Raw genomic sequence first — 22,672 nt, forward strand, 5'->3', positions numbered from 1 at the left:
TTGTCGGCTCAATTTAACTTTTTCTTCAGAAATTGACCTTATAAACGTTTATTATAATGAAAAATCTCTGTATAATAGTCTGTTATATAGAAACCTGTCTCTATATATTTTTCTGCAGAAAATGGACATTTATTTCACTACATATTTTAATATTAGCACAATATTGTGTGGCAACTCTTTTCAATTTGCCATAAGAATTTAAAATAGTGGCAATGCCGTTCAAATTGGTGAAATTATTTTCTGAAATACATGTGCAATTCCAATTTTTATCAGCGGCTACTTTTAAGTCGGCTTAGCTTTTGAGCCGAAAGAATTCGGCGGCGGCGCGGCTTGAAAAATATTACCGGCGGCCAGCTGCCGCCGTTTTGAGCCGTCTCGGCTTGTATCTTTGCACCAGTGCGACCAAAACTGTCGAAAGCCAGGCAACAAACACAAGCCTGAACTCAGACTAAGCTGCCACTTTTTTCAGACAAATTGAAAAGAGTTGACACATTTTTTTGTCTTCATGTATAAAAAACTGTTAGAGACAATTTTTCATAAAAATAACTGTAATAATGACAATTTTCTATAGAAAATAATTATAAAGAGATACTTTTCTATCTAACAAACCAAAATAAACACATTTTTCTATATAAAAAACGCATATATAGAAAATTTTCTGAAAAGAACAAAATTTTCTGAAAAGAACAGCATAGATTTAGCTGATATTTTAGCCGCCGCCGATATATTTTATAACAAGCCGCCGGCGCCGACCAAAAATGGCCAAGCCGCCGCTGACGATCGTTTTGCATCGGCTTGTATCTCTGCCCAAGATCACATTCGTTCGTCAATTACTGCTGAACTGCGCACTTTAAATTATATAGAAAATTCTTACGTTTAACGATCTTGCTTCCAGCGTCTTTCCAGTGTTATATAATATTCCTCAATTTAAACTGTTATACATATAATTGTAGTTTCTCTGGTATATCCTATAGACGGTTTTTCCTAATCAAAGTTTTATATATAGATTTTTTTAATATTATTAATAAACTAATATATTCTATCCATTACTTAATTAAAATTAATATTTAATACTACTACTTTTTTCCCGTTTCAGATTCATCTCAACTTCAGCAAAACTTTCCACTTCAATCAAATTACCCACAAAAAATTCTAAAATTTGCAACAGTTACCAAATTTTCTAATAAATTATTGAATATTGCACAAAATTTTATAAAACACCAACAAACAATAATAATAAATTAAAAAAAAAAACTATATAAATTAAACAAACAAAAAAATTCCCTTAAAAAAACGAAATTTCTAAATTAAATAATGTAGCAGCAAAATACATAAAATAAAATTATTTGCCAAACTAAATAAATTTGTTATTTCTTTTTAAATAAATAAAAGAGCGGGAAAAATTGCAATATTAATATTTGAAATCACTAGTTTAAACATAAATAAAAAAATTTAATATTTTTCATTTAAACAAATTGTGCAAGTGTGTTTGTACATGCAAGAGTTCAATTAAATTGTTAGTGATTGAAAAATATTTGTAAATAAATTGTGGAAATAGTGCTAATAAAAAATTAATAAATTGTTATTACTTATATGCAAGAAATTGCTTTGAAAATTATTTCGCAAAATTTTTTTTATTATTATTAACAAGAAAGCAAAAATATTTTCAAAATAAAATCATGCATTGCCTGTGTAGACCATCACGGATTATGTCCGTTCGTATAAATCTATTGGATGAAACGGATTTTATACATGAAATCAAGGTAAGTGGAAATTTATTGTTTAAAATTTTTAGATGTAATTGATAGTTAGTTGTTGAAAATAACTAGCGATGAAATGAATCAGAAACATTTAAGATTCTTTAATAATATGCTGATAACTAGTTAATAGTTAGTTTGAATTATTTAAACATTATTAAATCAGAGCAATACATTACTTTGAGAAGGAAGAGAGTAGCCAAAAACTAAATAATCAAGCGATCAAAACCTGACCTGAGTATTGAGCCTCTGAAAATGAACAATTACTAATTATGTATTGTACTATTAAGTATTTAACTTTAAGGACCTTAATCTTTCTAATAAAGTAACATGCATATGCGTGTATGCACCACACGACGACATACCGACCTCGCGATAACTTTCAAATTTGACTACAACGGTCAAAATTTATTTTCAACGGAGAACAAACAGTTCATTGCTTTGACTTTGAAAATTATTTTTTCTAGTGTTAGTAAGACGTTCCCCTGGAGGCATGTTACTTTGATTATAGACCCCATCTTGGTGAGATTGCAATCCCGGGAAAAAGGGAGCTACCAGTACCTCTAGTCTGCCGGGACTACTGGCGATGATCAAATGTATCATCGGCCTTTCCTTGATATGATTTGACATGGGGTCGAACCTAGAGAACCACATAATTTGCTATTACGGTAACTGGTTGCTCGCAGGGCAGAGTATCGGATTTAGTTTTGTCCCGGTTATTGGTCCCTTCGGGGTGCACGTTTTTTAAACCCAAATTCCCGGGAAGAGAATGTCGGTTAAAAGACTGATGCACGGTTATAAGTATGGAAATGTTGCCGAGGCAAAAGAAACCTCACAGAGGAGTGACAGTGATACTAAGGGGTAGGGGTATTCGGAATTTACCCCGCCCGTATGTGTGAGTGTGTCGGATGTTTTTCCCTATGAGTGTGTTGAATAAGAAGTTGAATGGTAATGAATGAAAGGTATCTTATGCAAACATTGAATTTTCCTTCCTTGTCCAGGTATGTTTCGGGTTTATTCTGTTCATACCAGATTTACCACAGTGTGTTCTATGTGAGTAAAAACAAAGTCCTCGGCTTACTTGATAGATTCGCGTTTCGGTCTATCGAATACGCCTCTAGGTACTGTGGCCGACTCAACAGAGGGCGCCATCCCATATGCGTGGTTGTAAACGGAAGTGATATTTTTGCACCTCGGAAGTCAAGCAACGGGACAGCAATGGTCAGAGATTAGATAGCTCGAGAACTTGAGCGAAGTGCTTGTACATGGACCGGCAGAACCATGTCACCGGTGTGTAAGAAGCACAAAGGACGGAGGTGTGTTGTCGAATCAGCCTGTGGTTGAAAAAGTACCTTAATCTGTCTGAAAAACCGTTACAGGTACTGGATCTTGAAACTTTGGGGATAAGCATGGTCTCATGGTCTCCATTAGATTACCAAATACCTGCACCATTCTTAACGCTGAAATTTACGTCATGAGAAACATCCGAGACATCAATGTAGACAATCTGGTATTCTCAGTTGCATATAAATGAAACTCTGTCGAACTGACTCGGGTTACAGGACATTGTATTTCCAGGGAAATACCTTGACACTCTTGGCCTTTGAAAGCATATTACGGAGGAATGTTATATTTTTAGGATAACACAAAGAGCCAAATAGCCTCCGAGTAATCGCTCTAAATTTAGAGCTACATATGTATGTCGAACAGGTCTGTATAATTTTGTAGTTAAGAAGGCTCAAATATCTGATGATTGAAAGTTCAGGAAGTAATATCCTGTTCAGATAATAGAATTATGTGAAATATTTGACAAATATTATTGGCCGATATTTAAAAAAAAATCTTCTACTAGGTTGTATATTTGTACAACTGTTCCGTTTCCCACCTCGAAAATCTTTTTGTCTACAAGTGTAAATGTGAACTACTGTAATACACATTTATTCAAGTATTTAACAAACTAGCAACTGAAGTGTCATATTGTTGGTGTCAAAGAAGCGTTCTAAATGTAACATGAGCCTGTGGCACCAATAATAACAATTGAGTACGTTCTTTCTAGTATTAAATATTTTCGCAAACGTATGCAACTTAGAATGTCACACACAAATAAAATACTCTATTCATTGTTACTGTTCACATATTACAACGCAATACGTGTTGCACAGATGTTGTTGCAGCAGTTAGAATGTTGAAACTATTATTCTATTTTAAATAGTTAAAACTACAACACTTTAACACTTCTTTCTATTTACTGGCTGTCTGTCCATCCTTATGTCTGTCTGTCTGTTTGTCATAGTTGTAGTTTAACATGTTTTAAATGTTCTAAATATTTTAGTAAACATGTGTTTTGTGGGTGTATAGGCGAACTGTGAGGGGGAGGAATGAAAGAATAACAAACTAACAACACATTTACTATTTGTTAGTATCATTGTTGTTGTTATTGTTTTTATTGTGATGCTAATGTGTGATGATGATGACGATGATGATGCTGCTACTAACATTATATCACTTGAACATGTATCTAGTGTACAAGTTTAGGTATTACGTGTTTTAACTGGGTTTGTATGTATATGAAGTGTTTGTTGTGTGAATGATGACACTTTCTCACCAATATTTGTCATTTTATTGTGTATTTAGGACTGATTGTTGTTGTTGTTGTATGTACAAATGTGGTAGAATTGTTGATAAATATTTTTGTTTTTTTTTTGTATTTAAAACTTGTTAGTTCACCTTATTTTACTAAATACAAAAAAATTACTTTTTTTCGATGAACTAACTAAATTTGATGACTCAAGATTAAATTAAAACAATAAATTACCCGGAGTTAAATGAGTTTTTAAAATTGGCTAAGTATAATAAAACTGCAGTAACAACGATATGTTTATATGGATTTTTTTTCTTAATTTCCGTTGGTGTTCTATATGGAATGACCAATTTACACTCCCGACAAGACTAGAGGTATTGGTAGCGCATCAATACCCCCGGAGAGCAATAACACCAATTTGAGGTGTTACAAGGTTACATGCCCCGGGGAAGGAAAATGGGGTTTTTGAAATATTAAAATTTCTTTAATTGCATGGACTGCAGTAATAAAATGAAAGGAAAAATACTTTCGATTTGTCAAAAGACTCTCCACAAGAAAACTTGGGACATGCTACAAGTTCTGTATCAAATATACTTGGGAATTTCCAGGACTAATTCATAATCTACTCAATAAACGTATGAGCTAAGTGCAAAAATACTCGATAAGACTGTTTGGGGCTCTATCACTTATCTGATACCTAGGGCGATCCGTTTATTTTGTATTCTCTGGAAATTTTCCTAACGAATTGAAACCCATTGAGAGAATTTCGATCTTATTAATTACGATTTGAGAGACTCATAGTTCACTTCTAAGATTTTTCTCACGACAGAATCGATGATGTAAATTTTGGCCCCGAAATCTGTTCAGTCATTAGGAAATGTAATATAGCATGGGATCATATCGTGAAGTACAATAGGTATTTGATGCGCAGTATTCTCTTGTTAGCATTCTGATTCGATAGGTAGTTTGGTACCTTTAAAATGTAACCCTATACTTATTTCGGTTTAGACAATATTAAGAGTACTTCATACATTTAGATTGAATCTGTCTGCAAAATTGTGAAAGTCCAGTTTGTTTCCGATAAGTTCGAATATTGTTTTATTCGGTCGAATATTTGGTTTGATTTCTGCCAAACTCCTAAGATTGGAATTGTTTTCTCTATATAATGTTATTGTTATATTATTTGACGTTTAAATAGCGGAGATTTGAAAAAAATTGATGTCATAAAGATCATTCTGTTTCCCAACTCCCAATCCCCCTCCAAAAAAAAAAAAACATTATTTTATGTTTTCTAACGAACAATAAATCAATAAATATTTATGTTATTTATGTTCAATATAAATTCGTAAATTACAAATTACATCTGTCATTTGGGGTCATAAACGTTTAAGTAAAAATATTTCAACTACAAAACATACATACAATTTGTTCAGTCATTGGTTCATTCATACAAACGAACAAAGAGTCATTTTACTTCCCAACAGTGTGCGAAGGTGGCCCTAGACTCGGTAATTTAAGCTCTTACTTAGGGTTACTCCTGGTTACAGATTTGGCAAGGTTATTGGCTATGTAAACATACTTATACGTATCATTGGATGAACTCAATAGACTGTACTCAGCTTATTATCAAATTATATGTATTAGAAATGATCATTTGATTCCACAGTAAATTACTTCTAGTAACTACTTTTAAAAATACTTTTCACTAGATTATTTTAGTCAGTAAATTAAAGACTAGCTACCCGCTAAATTACTTAAGGTCACTAAAGTGACACATGACTTACACTCCGTATTAAAAAGATTAAATGAACCAAAAGTATGCCAACCAAATAGTTAGAAATATTACCTAAATGGGGATATATGGACTCCATATAAAAATACTGGGCTATTTGTATGTACAATCAAATTTTGAACAATGAACAATAACAAAACAACAACACAGCAACAACACACAAGTCTAAATGAATGAACGAATGAATAAATGAAATTGAACACATTATTTTTGCCAACTGTCACTTTACTCCATTTATTGATGAGACTTTTGCCATTTTAGTACTTTTTTTTTTTTGTTTGTTGTTGATATTTTTTCACATTTTTTATATTTTTTTGCTAAATCAGCAATAAGTCCATTATTATATTATTAAGGGTGAAAAAATGAAATGAAACAAATGTAATGAATAAAAATAGGAAGCTTAATTTATTTTCTAGGAGGTTGAGTGCTGAACAATTGAAATGTTAAAATAAAGGAAAGCACTTTTTTCTTAGTAGGGTAATGAAATATTGTGTATAAATATTGATAAATATTTAATAAAATGAAATTATTTAAGAGAAACAAACAACAAATGGGACTTAAAAAGGAATATTTAATGGATTGCAAAAAATCAGTAGAGTTTTTAAGAGTACAAGGTAGGTTAGGCTGATAGGAGGATGTATACTATATCAAATCCGAAGAAATACAACTAGGCCACTATCGGGCCTGTTTTGTGCTCCTTATCATGAAAAAAAATTAACTGCATGTATTATTTTTTAGTGTTCAGAAACTCAGTTTCCTGAAGGTAATTCCTAAGAATCTTCCAATCAGTGTTAGTCAGGAATGTTATTTCCGGAATAACATCACTTCCAAGATATTTGGATCTAACTTCGACGAATGTCTGGCAGTGGCAAAGAAAGTGCTCCAGAGTTTCACTGTCCTCTCCACATGCTCTACATTCGTCTGAATCCGCACGTCCAATTTTGCATAGATCTGCTCGTAATCCGTACGTACCATCATACTAACTTCAGACTTGCTCATTTTGAGGAGATTTTTCGTCTTGCTCTCATCAGGGTCACCCCATAATATCTTCGTGGTTCTACCCACTGTTTCATTATTCCAAGAGTCCTTATGGGATTCTCTCACCCATATTTTTAGTTCAGCTTTTGTTGCGTCGAATGTTTTTGTCAGGTTAACTGCCTCGAGCTCCCTTCCCCTTAAAGCTATTACATTCGCCTTTTCGTTGTCGATTACTCCCGAGTGGCCTGGTACCCATATGATGTAAACCTTACCTCTGGGAGAGTATTCAGTTAAAGCTTTCTTACAGTCCAATATGGTCTTAGATTTAGTTCTATCACCTGATATCGTCCTAATTGCCTTCTGGCTGTCGGTAAATATATTAAGCGCTGTGGGCGCCATATTTATTCTAATCCAATTTACGCATTCCGTTATTGCTCATACTTCTGCCTGGAAGCTTGTGTTATGATTTGGTAAACGGTGCTATATTTCTGTTTCTGGGTCTTCAATATAGAATTCCAGCCCCATCCGTGTAACAACGGGTTCCTACTGGTATTTGCTCCAATGTTCCGCTTGACCAAGATATTCTATCTGGGATCAGCGTTTCAAAGTTTCCGACATATTCTGTGTCTGGTATACGATCCGGCACGTCCAATGATTGTGTATAACGTTCCAATGTGTCTAGTATACATTGATGACGTGTCCTATAACCGCTTTTGGCCAGTTCGCCTAAAGTAAAGAGCCGTTCGGCTGTAAGCGCCGCTTCATATCTTAAATATGTTTCAATGGGTGGAATATCTAGCAACGTTTCCAGACCTTTGGTTGAAGTAGTACACATGGCACCACTTATACCCAAGCAGCATGTACGCTGAACTCCCTGTAGTAGTTTGATATTGCACTTTTTGTCTAAAGCAGTCCACCAGATTATTGAAGCATAAGCTAGAATTGGTCTAATTACACTTTTATAAAGCCCAGCACCGATGTCAGTACAAGGTAAGGTTCAAAAAAAACTTTTTTTAATACTGTTTAATAATAAGATCACCCTTTTAACATTTAACTAGTCTAGTTATGAAATCAAGTTTTCACTAGTTAGTTATTAGCCAGAAAATGCTAACGAGCAAATCAACATTTGATTTGTATTAAATGAATATGTAATTCTTTAAGATTTCATAACACACTACCTCCGTTTAAATTACAACAGCAGCCGCAGCAATTAATAATACATACTTGTATTTTCAATAAAAAAGAAACAAGTACAAAAATGAAAATTTACCCGATACTTAATCAAATTGACTTATCAAGTGTTATATAAAGTTGAAACATGTTTGACAAGTTCAAATACCTGTCTTTAAGTACAAGTACAACAATGATAGCAGCAACAATAACAACAACGCACCAATGACAACATTACAATAAAGTATATTTAAATTGCGTACATATGTATGTAAGTACCAAAGTACGAGTACATACTCGTACATATAATAAGTACAATATAAATGTATTAGAATTCGATTCAATCCCTACCACATTGTGGTAATAACTAGCAAAAGGGAAATTAAAGGAGCGAAATCATTAATAAATGCATGATGATTAATATAATGTTGTTGTCATAATGGACTTATCGGCTATATTCTTTGGATATCACTGATCTGCTTAAGGATTTTATAATTTGAATATCCGTATACATATATACATATGTATATGTATACTAGCAATAGCCCTTTACGATTTTTGAATATTCTAGCTCAAACAGTTTCCCACATATAGGCATTTTTTTATTTAATTCATATGGTAGTTGCCACGCCCCCAAAACTAGCCCGCCCATTTTAAACATTCCTGTCGATACTAAAGTGGCTTCGAAAAAATTTGAGGACTCTAGCTGTTATATTTTCTCTGATATACAAGGTTGGTTAACGTAGTAGTTCACTGCGCGCGAACAGTCAAGTTGAGTCGAAGAGTCTCCGTTTTGAAGTGACCACTCCAATCGTCAGATGTATTATTGTATAGTGTTAGATCAAGCCTGTAGCCGTGAAAAATCTCAGTATTTCATTAAGCTTAAATCCAGATATCTCTCCAAGTTTAGATATTAAGTACCTACCATGAAAGCGTTTTCTCTTAACAGCTATAGCAGGACATTCGCAGAGAAGATGGGAGACCGTTTCTTCCTTTTCCATGTCTTTACAACTGCGTCAGTGTTCATTGAAGGGGTGCCCAAGCCGACTTGCATACTGCTCTTGATAAAACCTAACGGTGTTGCTACTGAAACGGCTTTGGAGCAGGATCATCTGCCTGTTCATTACCATAATAGTCCCTATGAGCAGGGACCCAAGCATGGTCAGACAGGCGACCCAGCCTTGACAGATCCTTCTTGCATTGTCTGACTAATAGGGAAGTGGTAGTATAAAAATTTAGTGAGAGAAGTGCAGCTTGGCTATCGACAAAAATTCCTATGTTGCCGCAAATATTGAGCCTGAAAGACACTATAGTTGTAGTGATATATTCGCTCGGTGGGTTACCCCTACACTACTCGCTACTGGAAGGAACTATGATTTTGAAAACTCTATCAAAGTCCGTGTGTGGGGTAATATAGTCGGATGGTTGGTTCAAGATTGGAGGTAATAGGCTTAAAAACTTAGCGTGTCCATATGTTCTTGATCTCCGATAAGGGGATTTCGCAGTTCTTTAACCGCAGCAAGTTGAAGCTTGGTATCTTGGTCTTTGTTGTGAATAGTACCAGTTATATCTTGGTTGGGTTTACGTCTAATTACTTCCCAGACGTGATGCCAGTATCACAACATCATCCGCATAAGCAGCGACTTTTATTTCTTTGTTGTCCATTTCAATAATAATCGAGTTAACAACGATGAGCCAAAGTAGTGGAGAGATTACGCCACCTGTGGTGTGCCTCGTTCCACTTCCTTGGACTTAACTCTGTACCCAAGACTTTCAATAACTATTCTAAATTTTTACATAGTTACTAACCAGTTACAGATATACTCTTCAACATCTAGATTAGCAAGAGTTTGTTGAATTGCAGAAGTATCTACGTTATTGAAGGTACCTTCTATGTATAAGAAGGCTCCCATTTAAATTCGAGGGATCTTTCTATAACTCTGACAACCTCATGTAGAGCTGTCTCTGTAGATCGTCGTTCAACATGTTGACTGGTTGAAAGCCGCGGTGAGCTACACATCTAGGCGTTGCCTAATATGTGATTCAATGAGTCTTTCCAGCGTTCTAAATTGAAAAGATGAAAGACTAATTGGACTAAAGTCTTTCGCATTCTCATGACTTCTTTTCCAGCTTTGGGAATAAAAACGACCTTAAACTTTCTCCAATTTACCGGATCATGGTTGAGAGAGAGGCTGAACGTAAATATTCTATAAAGCCTGGGGATGTATATTCTTTTGCACTTTGTAACATCATTGGCTAAATACCATCTGGCCCGGGTGATTTGAATGGGGAAAAACTATCAATCGCCAATGAGATTCTGTCGTAGGAGATGATATTAATATTGATTCCCGATATAGTCTTACTTCCAATGGCGATTTCATTGACGGCATCTTTACAACCGGGGAATTGAGTAGGTTATCGAGAGATTCTGCTGATGATTTCGACCAAGTGTCGACCTCCCTTTTAATATAGGTTAGATTTGATTGGCCTAGGTATAGAAGGAATTTTGCTGACTCTAGCAGAGTCCTTTGTGTTGTCAATAGAATCGTAGAAGCTCCTCCATGAGGATCTTTTAGTGACCCTTATAGCTTCCTAATACGCTCTTAATTTGTCACTGTATGGCTGCCATAATTTATTATTGAAGCATGTATTAAAGGCTCTACATGTTTCTTTACATAGTTTAGATAGCTCCGAGTTCCACCAGGGATGGATGCTTTTCTTTGGCTTAGAAAGCTATACTTACCACTTTGTTAAACTTTTCCCCTAATCTTTCAAGACCAGCGATTGAATCTTCAACACCTGCCACATCCACTGTAGCTAAACTGCCCGCTTTATCCCCATCGATAAAGATGGTAGCGGCTTGAAAGCTCGATCAACATTTTTTTATGAGATGTGAAATATTTCCTCCTTAATTTTACATAAGAAAAGGACAAGATCCGATGAAACAATCGAAAACTAGTTTCCAACTTTAGCTGGATGTTTGGAGACAAGTATTCTACCCCTTTCAATAAAAATTCCCAATTATTGTAAAATCTTTCTTATATTTTGAAGAAGAGATAAATTGAACATTTAAACTAGTGCGGTCATGAATAAATCAAAATTGAATGCAAATATTCGTTTAAAACTCTGTTCCGCAGATTCTCCAAATCTGAGTGAATTATGTAAATTTTGTATGTGTATTCATTTAAGTATATGTGAGAATATTTACACGCTTATTTCCCAACAGTTTTGCAAAGGAATGAAGGTAGTATTTTTTATACAAATATCTAAATAATTCATACCCGAGAAGCAGTTATAAAATTCACTAGAAATAATCAATTTTATAGATTTCATTGTCCACTTGTAATCGAAGTTAATTAACAAATATCTAAATAATTCATACCCGGGAAGTAGTTATAAAATTCACTAGAAATAAACTATTTTATAGATTTCATTGTCCACTTGTAATCGAAGTTAATTGACAAATATTTAAATAATTCATACCTGGGAAGTAGTTATAAAATTCACTAGAAATAATCTATTTTATAGATTTCATTGTCCACTTGTAATCCAAGTTAACTGATCTAATTCTAGAACAGGCGTAAAAACATTAGATCAAGACAGGCATCCCGAACTGCAGGGTTTTATATAAATATAAATTTAACGCGAATGAGTTAGTACATTCAATGTGTTCGTATAAAAAGATGACGTGATTTGAATAATGTTACTGAAGAACATGTTTAGAATTCACATACACTTACAATTTGACAAATACTTCAAAATATTCATACACGTACGTATATGTAAAATTATAGAAAACGAAAGACTGGGTACACGCATAATTGTTTATTAAGAAGATCCCTGATAGATTTGACAAATATGTACAAAATCATCATCCAAACAATTCCCAATAGAAAATCAGAATACATTTAAATTTACCCACATACTCTGTCAATATTTAACAAATACTTAAAAAAGGGTTTTATAAACATAAAATAAATAATTTAAAAAAAAAAAAAACAATATAAAAAAACAATATATTTAAAATTATTTCAGTGAACTTTAAGTGTAATACTTTAAGCAAAATTTTTTTCTAAGTGTGATAAAAAAAATTCTCAAAAATATTTTTGTAAAAATCTATAGAAAATAAATCTTTATAGAAATAGGCATTTTAATGACTGCAGCATAATTTGGAAAAGATTTTGAAAAAAAAAAATATATATATATATTCAAAAAATATCTATCTTTAAGTTTACTTTTCAAGAGTTTCAAGTAGCTGACAAGTACTTTGCTGATACACTAGCAGTTTTTAATAAATATGAAATCGTAAAAAATCCTATTCAAGAGGCTCAGCAGTTTCAATGTCAATTCCATGTACTGGTTCTTTTATAAGTACATGAATATTTATTTCTTAATATTTTTCTAGCTTTAGATAATAATTTCAAAATAAATTTATTTTTATATTTTTATTTCCTAAATCTCAAGTTTAATAGAGAAATTCAACTTTATTATTATTTTATTTTCTAAGTTTAAAAATGACGCTATAGGTATGTTAGTTTGATATAATGAATAAATTGTCGTAGGCGTTTGTTATGTTAGATTTAAATAATTAATTTTTAGTAGAAAATTTTCAAGGTAAACTTACTTTTGTTTTCGTTAATGAACATTGGCGGCATATAGATCTGTAAAGAAATAAAGCAAATAAATTTAAACTAATTAATGTATGTAATGTTTTTTTGAAAGCTTAATAAATTGTTAAGGCTAAATTTGGTTAATGAGTGCTAATGGACTTTTTAATTGTTATTTGAAAACAAACAATATATATAACATATATTAAACAAAAATTGTATTGTATACAGCTATGCTGAAACGTATTCCTAAATTTAAAGTATATTTTGGAAGGTGGTCCTATATATGAAGTGAGTTCTAGTTGTCAATCTCCTCAATTAAGGGTTTTCTATGCCTTACGAGATATAATATTCTTCTGCTCTCTTCACTCCTGACACCTTATTAGATGAAGACATATGTATCTGTCTTTTTTGAGAAGATACTACTCATCTGTCAGAGATTTCCGGTGCCAATGTTGGTCCTTTCTTATTTCGTTATTTAAAGGATGGGTAATTGTAGAGACCTACGATCTTTTTTATTGGTTTCTCTTGGCCTCATAATAAGGAGGGAATGAATGTCGAAGTGCTTAACGTGAACACCTGCCGCATTGGCCTATTCCACAGTGGTCTTTTTCATCTACTGGGTGAGCTTCTTTGACGACTCACCACTGCCCCTTTGTGTATCTTATACGCAGGTGGCAATTTGGTTCTGTCGGTCCATGTACAAGTACTTCAGCTATCTAATCTCTTGCCATAGTAGTCCCGTTGAGGAATGAGAGGTATCATAAATCAAGATAGATCTTACCTCGACAAGGAAAAAGCTATTATTAGTTTAGAGTCAATAGAGAACATTAATGTCGAAGTGCTTAACGTGAACACCTGCCGTGTTGGCCTATTTCACGGTGATCTTTTTCAAGTACTGGGCGAGCTTCTGTGACGACTCACTTCCGCCCTTAATGTGCTTCTTACAAGCATGTGGCAATTTACGTATATGAAATTTCCGGTCCAGTATACGTGCACTTTGCTCAAGTACTTGAGCTATATAATCTCTGACCATTGCTGCCCCGTTGCTGAACTTTCGAGATGCAAAAACCTCACTTCCGTTTAAAACCACACAGATGGGATGGCCTCTGTTGAGTCGGCAACAGCACCTAAAGACGTAACCGGTTGACCGAAGTACGAATCCATCAAATAAGCTGAGTGTTTTTTCTTACTCACAGTGACACACTGTGGTAATTCTGGTATGAACAGAGTCACTATTCAACCAGCACACTTTTCATTTATCCGAAACACTCATAAGAGAACAACATACGACAAACTCACTCTAGGTATATGGGCGGGTAAGTTCCTACATTCATCCTGTATCGTATACAATTAACACCAGCTCATCTCCAACGCTTAGTCCCACAGTCACTCCTCTGTGGGGTATCTGTTGTCAATCGGCAACATCACCGACTTATCCCGAAATATAGATTTCACCATGTATCAGTCTTCTATTCCCGCGAATTTCGGTTTAAATCACAGACACTATGTGGATCCCGAAGGAACCTCAAACTGTCATGCGGGCAACTGGCCATCCGTAGTACCAGATTATGTGGTTCTCTGGTTAGACTCCATGTCAAATCATTCCAAGGACTAGCCGAGGAGAGAAGTGACATCACCAGTTTGTAGTCCCGGCAGACTAGAGGTACTAGTAGCACCTGTTTACCGCGGGATTTCAATACACCAGGATGAGGATCTTTCATCAAGGAAACATGCCCCGGGAGAGTCAATAGAGAACGTAACATCAAACCCGATTGATTTTATGACGAATACTCACATCCCTAGAGCATTCTCATCATCTGAAGACTCATGCCAACATGCATACACTAGGGACGTAATTGGTGGTTCGAAAACACAGATATACATTTAATTAATCAGACTTATTTCAGTGGCCACAAGGACCCACTGTGATAAGTTGAACATATTTTAGAGTAAATTCCAACACACTCAACCATGAAGGAAAATTGGAAACAAAATTAAGATGAAGGTATTAACAACTTTGCCAACGTCTCAACCAACTCTTCCGCCACTTCAACCGTCACTCCATCAGTCATTCCGACATTTCTACAGATACAACTCAGAATCCCTCTCATCCAACAGATACAAGTATCAGATGGTACATCGCACACCAACGTATACCCAATCTTTGAATTATCAGCTCAAATCCAACATTTTATTAATCCACAGCACCCATTCCTGCGAATTTGGGTTTAAACCACAGCCATTACGTGGATCCCAAAGGAACCTCGACCAACTGACCAGCAAGCTCAAACTACTGTGGGCAACTGGCCATCCATAGTACCAGATTATGTGGTCACCAGTTTATAATCCCAGTATTGGTAGCAGGACTTGCTTAGCGAAAAGATTGTTCAATTATGCAAGGTTTTGTCCTTTGATGAGCGCTTAGGTCAGTAATAGAGCGGAAGAATTAATCAATGTCTTAAAATTTTTTTTTCATATTTTATCCATTTTTAAACAATGTATTTACAATAAAGTGATGTACTGGGTAAGACTTCCTTAATAACCTGACGAATAAGATTGGAGTTCTAAACGCCTTGTGGGCGACTTTCTTCCAATATGATGTACATTCTGACTGTCATTCAGATGTCAGAGAGAAGTGCCATCTCTTCGAATTCGGAGCAACTTGGGACTGACTTGTAACTATGTATGTATGTGCATTTGGCCGAATAACCTTTAAATGCACTCTTTCAAAATCAAGACCCCTTCTGTACTTAAGTTCTCTCATAGCGACAAGTTTGTTAACCGGATTTAGATTTATGCTGAATTGTATTAACATACATCAACATTATAATAATCATTAGAGGCTTTTTCGGATTACAGTGTTTTCATCAGACTGACTGATGGGACAACTTCGAAATTGTGTAAAGATTGCATATTTTGGGATTTAGAGCAGATATACATACATACTTGGAATCTGTTTATACATCACACTTATATCTTTATTTCTTCAAATTACAAATCTTTAAAATTTCTACACATATTTAAAAATATTTCCTAATATAAATCAATGTCATTTATAAGATAATTTATATTTTTTCTAAGAATTATAAAATAATACAAATTTGTTAAAAACCAAACATCATGTACCCAATTGCTTAAATGAAACCACAAGATAAAACTCTTAAAATGTCGGTTGCTCTAACAGTGTTAAGTTGTGAAATCATAAAACGTGACCCAAGTGTTTCAGAAAAATTTTCAAAAAATGTGAGTTTGAATAAAAATAAAAGCAAATAGAAACCCCTTAAATAAATTGTTTTAAGCTTATACAAATAAAAGCATATAAAATTGTCATACAGAACAAAACTCTAAAAAAATCCAAAAAAATGAATCTAGTTAAAGGAAGTTTTGAATCAACACAAGAATTTCTACAGCAACAATATGGCATGATGTCAACAAACAGAAAACGGCATCTACAAACAACATTTAGAGTGCGACAAATAAAAACCTTATGGAAAAAAGACCTTAAAGGCAAAAATAAAGTTCCTTTTATTTTTTGTTTTAAACAATTTGTATTTCATGGTTTATTTTGTATAATTTTAACCATGTTCTGCTGTTAAAAAAAAAAGTTTAAAAACACAGTCGTCATAACATACTAGAAAACACTTTTAGCAACAGAAAAGGCTTTTTGTATTGGTTTTTTGTTTTATTTTGTTTTTTTACAATTTGTTGTTTTTATTTACCAAGTTATTGTGCTGTAGTTGCTGTTATTAAGCCACACAAGTTATTAAAATATAAAGTTAAAAGAGATTTTTTTATATAATTTTTTTTGCAGAAAAAAATTTATATAAATGAAAAAACAAATGCCGGTGTAGATAAAAATAAACACAAGCAACACAATGATTATTTGCACGTTTGTCTACCAGCATGTCTGGACGACAATATCAACAAAAGCAACAATAACAGCAAACATTCATACCTACTCGTTTGTAGTCAACAACTAAAAATGTTGACAACATTACAAAAAGTTTTTGTGTTTTTAATTCATCTAGATACAACATATTTTTTTCTTAATTTTTAGAGTAAATTTTTGGCTGCATGTACTCTAGAGTACATCTACAACATTTGATTTTGTTATACCATTTGTAACACATCGCACACTCTTTAAGTAGAAGTATTTAAAATATTTTTTGAAAAATGTACTTTTTCAAAAATTCAAGTCCTTTAAAAAGGACGCAGGATCACGAAATGAAAAACTGAAAACGCAGTTTTTCTCCATTAAATTTATAGTTTCAGAAGTATATCATCCGGTTCGTGTCTAACGAAATTTTTCTGTTTATGTCGTACGGTGTTATGGGCTATTAGACCTATTAGACTCTAAACTATTATAAGTTTATCCGTCTGTCTGACTATCACCTTTGGGAGGTTCATATTCAAAACTTAAACTCGAATACTCCTCGGCAACGCTCACATCAAATTTAATCCCGATTTATTTAGATTTATTTTGAGGGTAATATTATTGTTAGATGCAGGCATGGAAAATTAAAACTTTGAAATAGTACTAACATAGACAAGACTATAGACCAGACTATAGACTAGACTATAGACTAGACTATAGGCTAGATTATAGACTAGCCTATAGACTAGATAATAGATTAGACTATAGACTAGACTATAGACTAGACTATAGACTAGACTATAGACTAGGCTATAGACTAGACTATAGACTAGACTATAGACTAGACTATAGACTAGACTATAGACTAGACTATAGACTAGACTATAGACTAGACTATAGACTAGACTATAGACTAGACTATAGACTAGACTATAGACTAGACTATAGACTAGAGTATAGACTAGACTATAGACTAGACTATAGACTAGACTATAGACTAGACTATAGACTAGACTATAGACTAGACTATAGACTAGACTATAGACTAGACTATAGACTAGACTATAGACTAGACTATAGACTAGACTATAGACTAGACTATAGACTAGACTATAGACTAGACTATAGACTAGACTATAGACTAGACTATAGACTAGACTATAGACTAGACTATAGACTAGACTATAGACTAGACTATAGACTAGACTATAAACTAGACTATAGACTAGACTATAGACTAGACTATAGACTAGACTATAGACTAGACTATAGACTAGACTATAAACTAGACTATAGACTAGACTATAGACTAGACTATAGACTAGACTATAGACTAGACTATAGACTAGACTATAGACTAGACTATAGACTAGACTATAGACTAGACTATAGACTAGACTATAGACTAGACTATAGACTAGACTATAGACTAGACTATAGACTAGACTATAGACTAGACTATAGACTGGACTATAGACTAGACTATAGACTAGACTATAGACTAGACTATAGACTAGACTATAGACTAGACTATAGACTAGACTATAGACTAGACTATAGACTAGACTATAGACTAGACTATACTAGACTATAGACTAGACTATAGACTAGACTATAGACTAGACTATAGACTAGACTATAGACTAGACTATAGACTAGACTATAGACTAGACTATAGACTAGACTATAGACTAGACTATAGACTAGACTATAGACTAGACTATAGACTAGACTATAGACTAGACTATAGACTAGACTATAGACTAGACTATAGACTAGACTATAGACTAGACTATAGACTAGACTATAGACTAGACTATAGACTAGACTATAGACTAGACTATAGACTAGACTATAGACTAGACTATAGACTAGACTATAGACTAGACTATAGACTAGACTAGAGACTAGACTATAGACTAGACTATAGACTAGACTATAGACTAGACTATAGACTAGACTATAGACTAGACTATAGACTAGACTATAGACTAGACTATAGACTAGACTATAGACTAGACTATAGACTAAACTATAGACTAGACTATAGACTAGACATAGACTAGACTATAGACTGACTATAGACTAGACTATAGACTAGACTAGACTATAGACTAGACTATAGACTAGACTATAGACTAGACTATAGACCTAGACTATAGACTAGACTATAGACTAGACTATAGACTAGACTATAGACTAGACTATAGACTAGACTATAGACTAGACTATAGACTAGACTATAGACTAGACTATAGACTAGACTATAGACTAGACTATAGACTAGACTATAGACTAGACTATAGACTAGACTATAGACTAGACTATAGACTAGACTATAGACTAGACTATAGACTAGACTATAGACTAGACTATAGACTAGACTATAGACTAGACTATAGACTAGACTATAGACTAGACTATAGACTGACTATAGACTAGACTATAGACTAGACTATAGACTAGACTATAGACTAGACTATAGCTAGACTATAGACTAGACTATAGACTAGACTATAGACTAGACTATAGACTAGACTATAGACTAGACTAGACTAGATACTAGACTAGACTATAGACAGACTAGACTTACCTAGACTAGACCTATAGACTAGACTATAGGACTAGACTATAGACTAGACTATAGACTAGACTATAGACAGACTATAGACTAGACTATAGACTAGACTATAGACTAGACTATAGACTAGACTATAGACTAGACTATAGACTAGACTATAGACTAGACTATAGACTAGACTATAGACTAGACTATAGACTAGACTATAGACTAGACTATAGACTAGACTATAGACTAGACTATAGACTAGACTATAGACTAGACTATAGACTAGACTATAGACTAGACTATAGACTAGACTATAGACTAGACTATAGACTAGACTATAGACTAGACTATAGACTAGACTATAGACTAGACTATAGACTAGACTATAGACTAGACTATAGACTAGACTATAGACTAGACTATAGACTAGACTATAGACTAGACTATAGACTAGACTATAGACTAGACTATAGACTAGACTATAGACTAGACTATAGACTAGACTATAGACTAGACTAGACTAGACTAGACTATACTAGAGACTAGATTATAGACTAGACTAGACTATACTAGACTAGACTATAACTAGACTATAGACTAGACTATAGACTAGACTATAGACTAGACTAGACTAGACTAGACTATAGACTATACTATAGACTAGACTATAGACTAGACTATAGACTAGACTATAGACTAGACTATAGACTAGACTATAGACTAGACTATAGACTAGACTATAGACTAGACTATAGACTAGACTATAGACTAGACTATAGACTAGACTATAGACTAGACTATAGACTAGACTATAGACTAGACTATAGACTAGACTATAGACTAGACTATAGACTAGACTATAGACTAGACTATAGACTAGACTATAGACTAGACTATAGACTAGACTATAGACTAGACTATAGACTAGACTATAGACTAGACTATAGACTAGACTATAGACTAGACTATAGACTAGACTATAGACTAGACTATAGACTAGACTATAGACTAGACTATAGACTAGACTATAGACTAGACTATAGACTAGACTATAGACTAGACTATAGACTAGACTATAGACTAGACTATAGACTAGACTATAGACTAGACTATAGACTAGACTATAGACTAGACTATAGACTAGACTATAGACTAGACTATAGACTAGACTATAGACTAGACTATAGACTAGACTATAGACTAGACTATAGACTAGACTATAGACTAGACTATAGACTAGACTATAGACTAGACTATAGACTAGACTATAGACTAGACTATGACTAGACTATAGACTAGACTATAGGACTAGGATATAGACTAGACTATAGACTAGACTATAGACTATACTATAGACTAGACTATAAGACTAGACTATAGACTAGACTATAGACTAGACTATAGACTATAGACTAGACTATAGGACTAGACTATAGGACTAGACTATAGACCTAGACTTATAGACTAGACATAGACTAGACTACTAGACTAGGACTATAGACTAGACTATAGACTAGACTATAGACGAGACTAGTCACTATAGACAGACTATAGACTAGACTATAGACTAGACTATAGACTAGACTATAGACTAGACTATAGACTAGACTATAGACTAGACTATAGACTAGACTATAGACTAGACTATAGACTAGACTATAGACTAGACTATAGACTAGACTATAGACTAGACTATAGACTAGACTATAGACTAGACTATAGACTAGACTATAGACTAGACTATAGACTAGACTATAGACTAGACTATAGACTAGACTATAGACTAGACTATAGACTAGACTATAGACTAGACTATAGACTAGACTATAGACTAGACTATAGACTAGACTATAGACTAGACTATAGACTAGACTATAGACTAGACTATAGACTAGACTATAGACTAGACTATAGACTAGACTATAGACTAGACTATAGACTAGACTATAGACTAGACTATAGACTAGACTATAGACAGACTATAGACTAGACTATAGACTAGACTATAGACTAGACTATAGACTAGACTATAGACTAGACTATAGACTAGACTATAGACTAGACTATAGACTAGACTATAGACTAGACTATAGACTAGACTATAGACTAGACTATAGACTAGACTATAGACTAGACTATAGACTAGACTATAGACTAGACTATAGACTAGACTATAGACTAGACTATAGACTAGACTATAGACTAGACTATAGACTAGACTATAGACTAGACTATAGACTAGACTATAGACTAGACTATAGACTAGACTATAGACTAGACTATAGACTAGACTATAGACTAGACTATAGACTAGACTATAGACTAGACTATAGACTAGACTATAGACTAGACTATAGACTAGACTATAGACTAGACTATAGACTAGACTATAGACTAGACTATAGACTAGACTATAGACTAGACTATAGACTAGACTCTTATCAACATAACAACAAAATCGAACAAATCTTCGAATTTGATAAGAAACGGGGTTATAAGTATATATATACGCCTGTCGGTCCATATATTTGAATATAATGGCAAAATCAAAACACGCTCAGATATCCTTGCAAAAACTTAACGCGTAGTTTTGTAACAAGTCCTTTGAACAACTAACATTGCTCAAAATTTTTCTAACAAACATTTTTTTCAAACTTCTATTTTTGTCTCACAGCTGCTGTTAAGTATTTTTGGGAAACTTTTCTTTATTTTTGTGTTTTTTTTTTTTTTTTTTTTTTTTGTTGCAAATTTTTCATATTTAAACTTTATATTTTTATTTGTTTTAATCTAGTTTTTTATTTGAGTTTCATTTAAATATTTTTTATTTTTGTCTTGGTCCTCTACCGACCAAATCAACAACCCCCAAAAAAGTGCAAACACAGAAGGCATTTAAAACTGCCTTCCAGGCATTTAGTTAGTTAAATTGTGCTGTTTTGTTTTTTTTTTGTCTTCTGGTTCGTGTTAAAAATGTTTCTCTCAAGGCTTAAAAACTTAAGCAATCAGTTGGCAGCTTTTAATGTTTTTTTTGCGGCTGTTTCCTTGGATACCAGTAACACCTTCGCAAAAGTTTATTTATGTCTTTTAAATTGTAATAAAAATGTTTATTTAGTTTTTAGTTAGTATTTAAATATTATAGTTTAGTATTTTGGTTTTATGGTATTTTTGTCTACTATTTAAATGAACATATAGTTTTTATAATTTTTTAGTCATAAAATTAAATTTATATAAAAGAATTTTTGATATTTTGAAAATTTATAAGAATTTCGAAACATTTGCCCACTTCTAAATGGGCGTGTTAGATTAAACGTCTTGTTGGAGCCTATAGTTTTGTTATTGTATGT

General features: G+C 33.5%; 1 protein-coding gene across 7 annotated transcripts in view; it reads left to right on the top strand.

The window, feature by feature from the left end:
- Positions 1-1,413: 1,413 nt before the first annotated feature.
- LOC119616373 (band 4.1-like protein 4) overlaps positions 1,414-22,672 on the top strand; it is a 112,241-nt gene continuing 90,982 nt past the window's right edge. For all 7 annotated transcript variants that reach the window (XM_037972730.1, XM_037972734.1, XM_037972732.1 and 4 more), the window contains exon 1: positions 1,414-1,763. In XM_037972730.1, coding sequence (XP_037828658.1) covers positions 1,680-1,763 — 84 coding nt within the window. In that variant the 5' untranslated portion in view covers positions 1,414-1,679. The remainder of the gene's footprint in view (positions 1,764-22,672) is intronic.

This window comes from Lucilia sericata, unplaced genomic scaffold, assembly GCF_015586225.1.
Source record: "Lucilia sericata isolate MDLA Ls3-8-SP2 unplaced genomic scaffold, ASM1558622v1 Contig000069F_arrow, whole genome shotgun sequence".
Classification (NCBI taxonomy): domain Eukaryota; kingdom Metazoa; phylum Arthropoda; class Insecta; order Diptera; family Calliphoridae; genus Lucilia; species Lucilia sericata.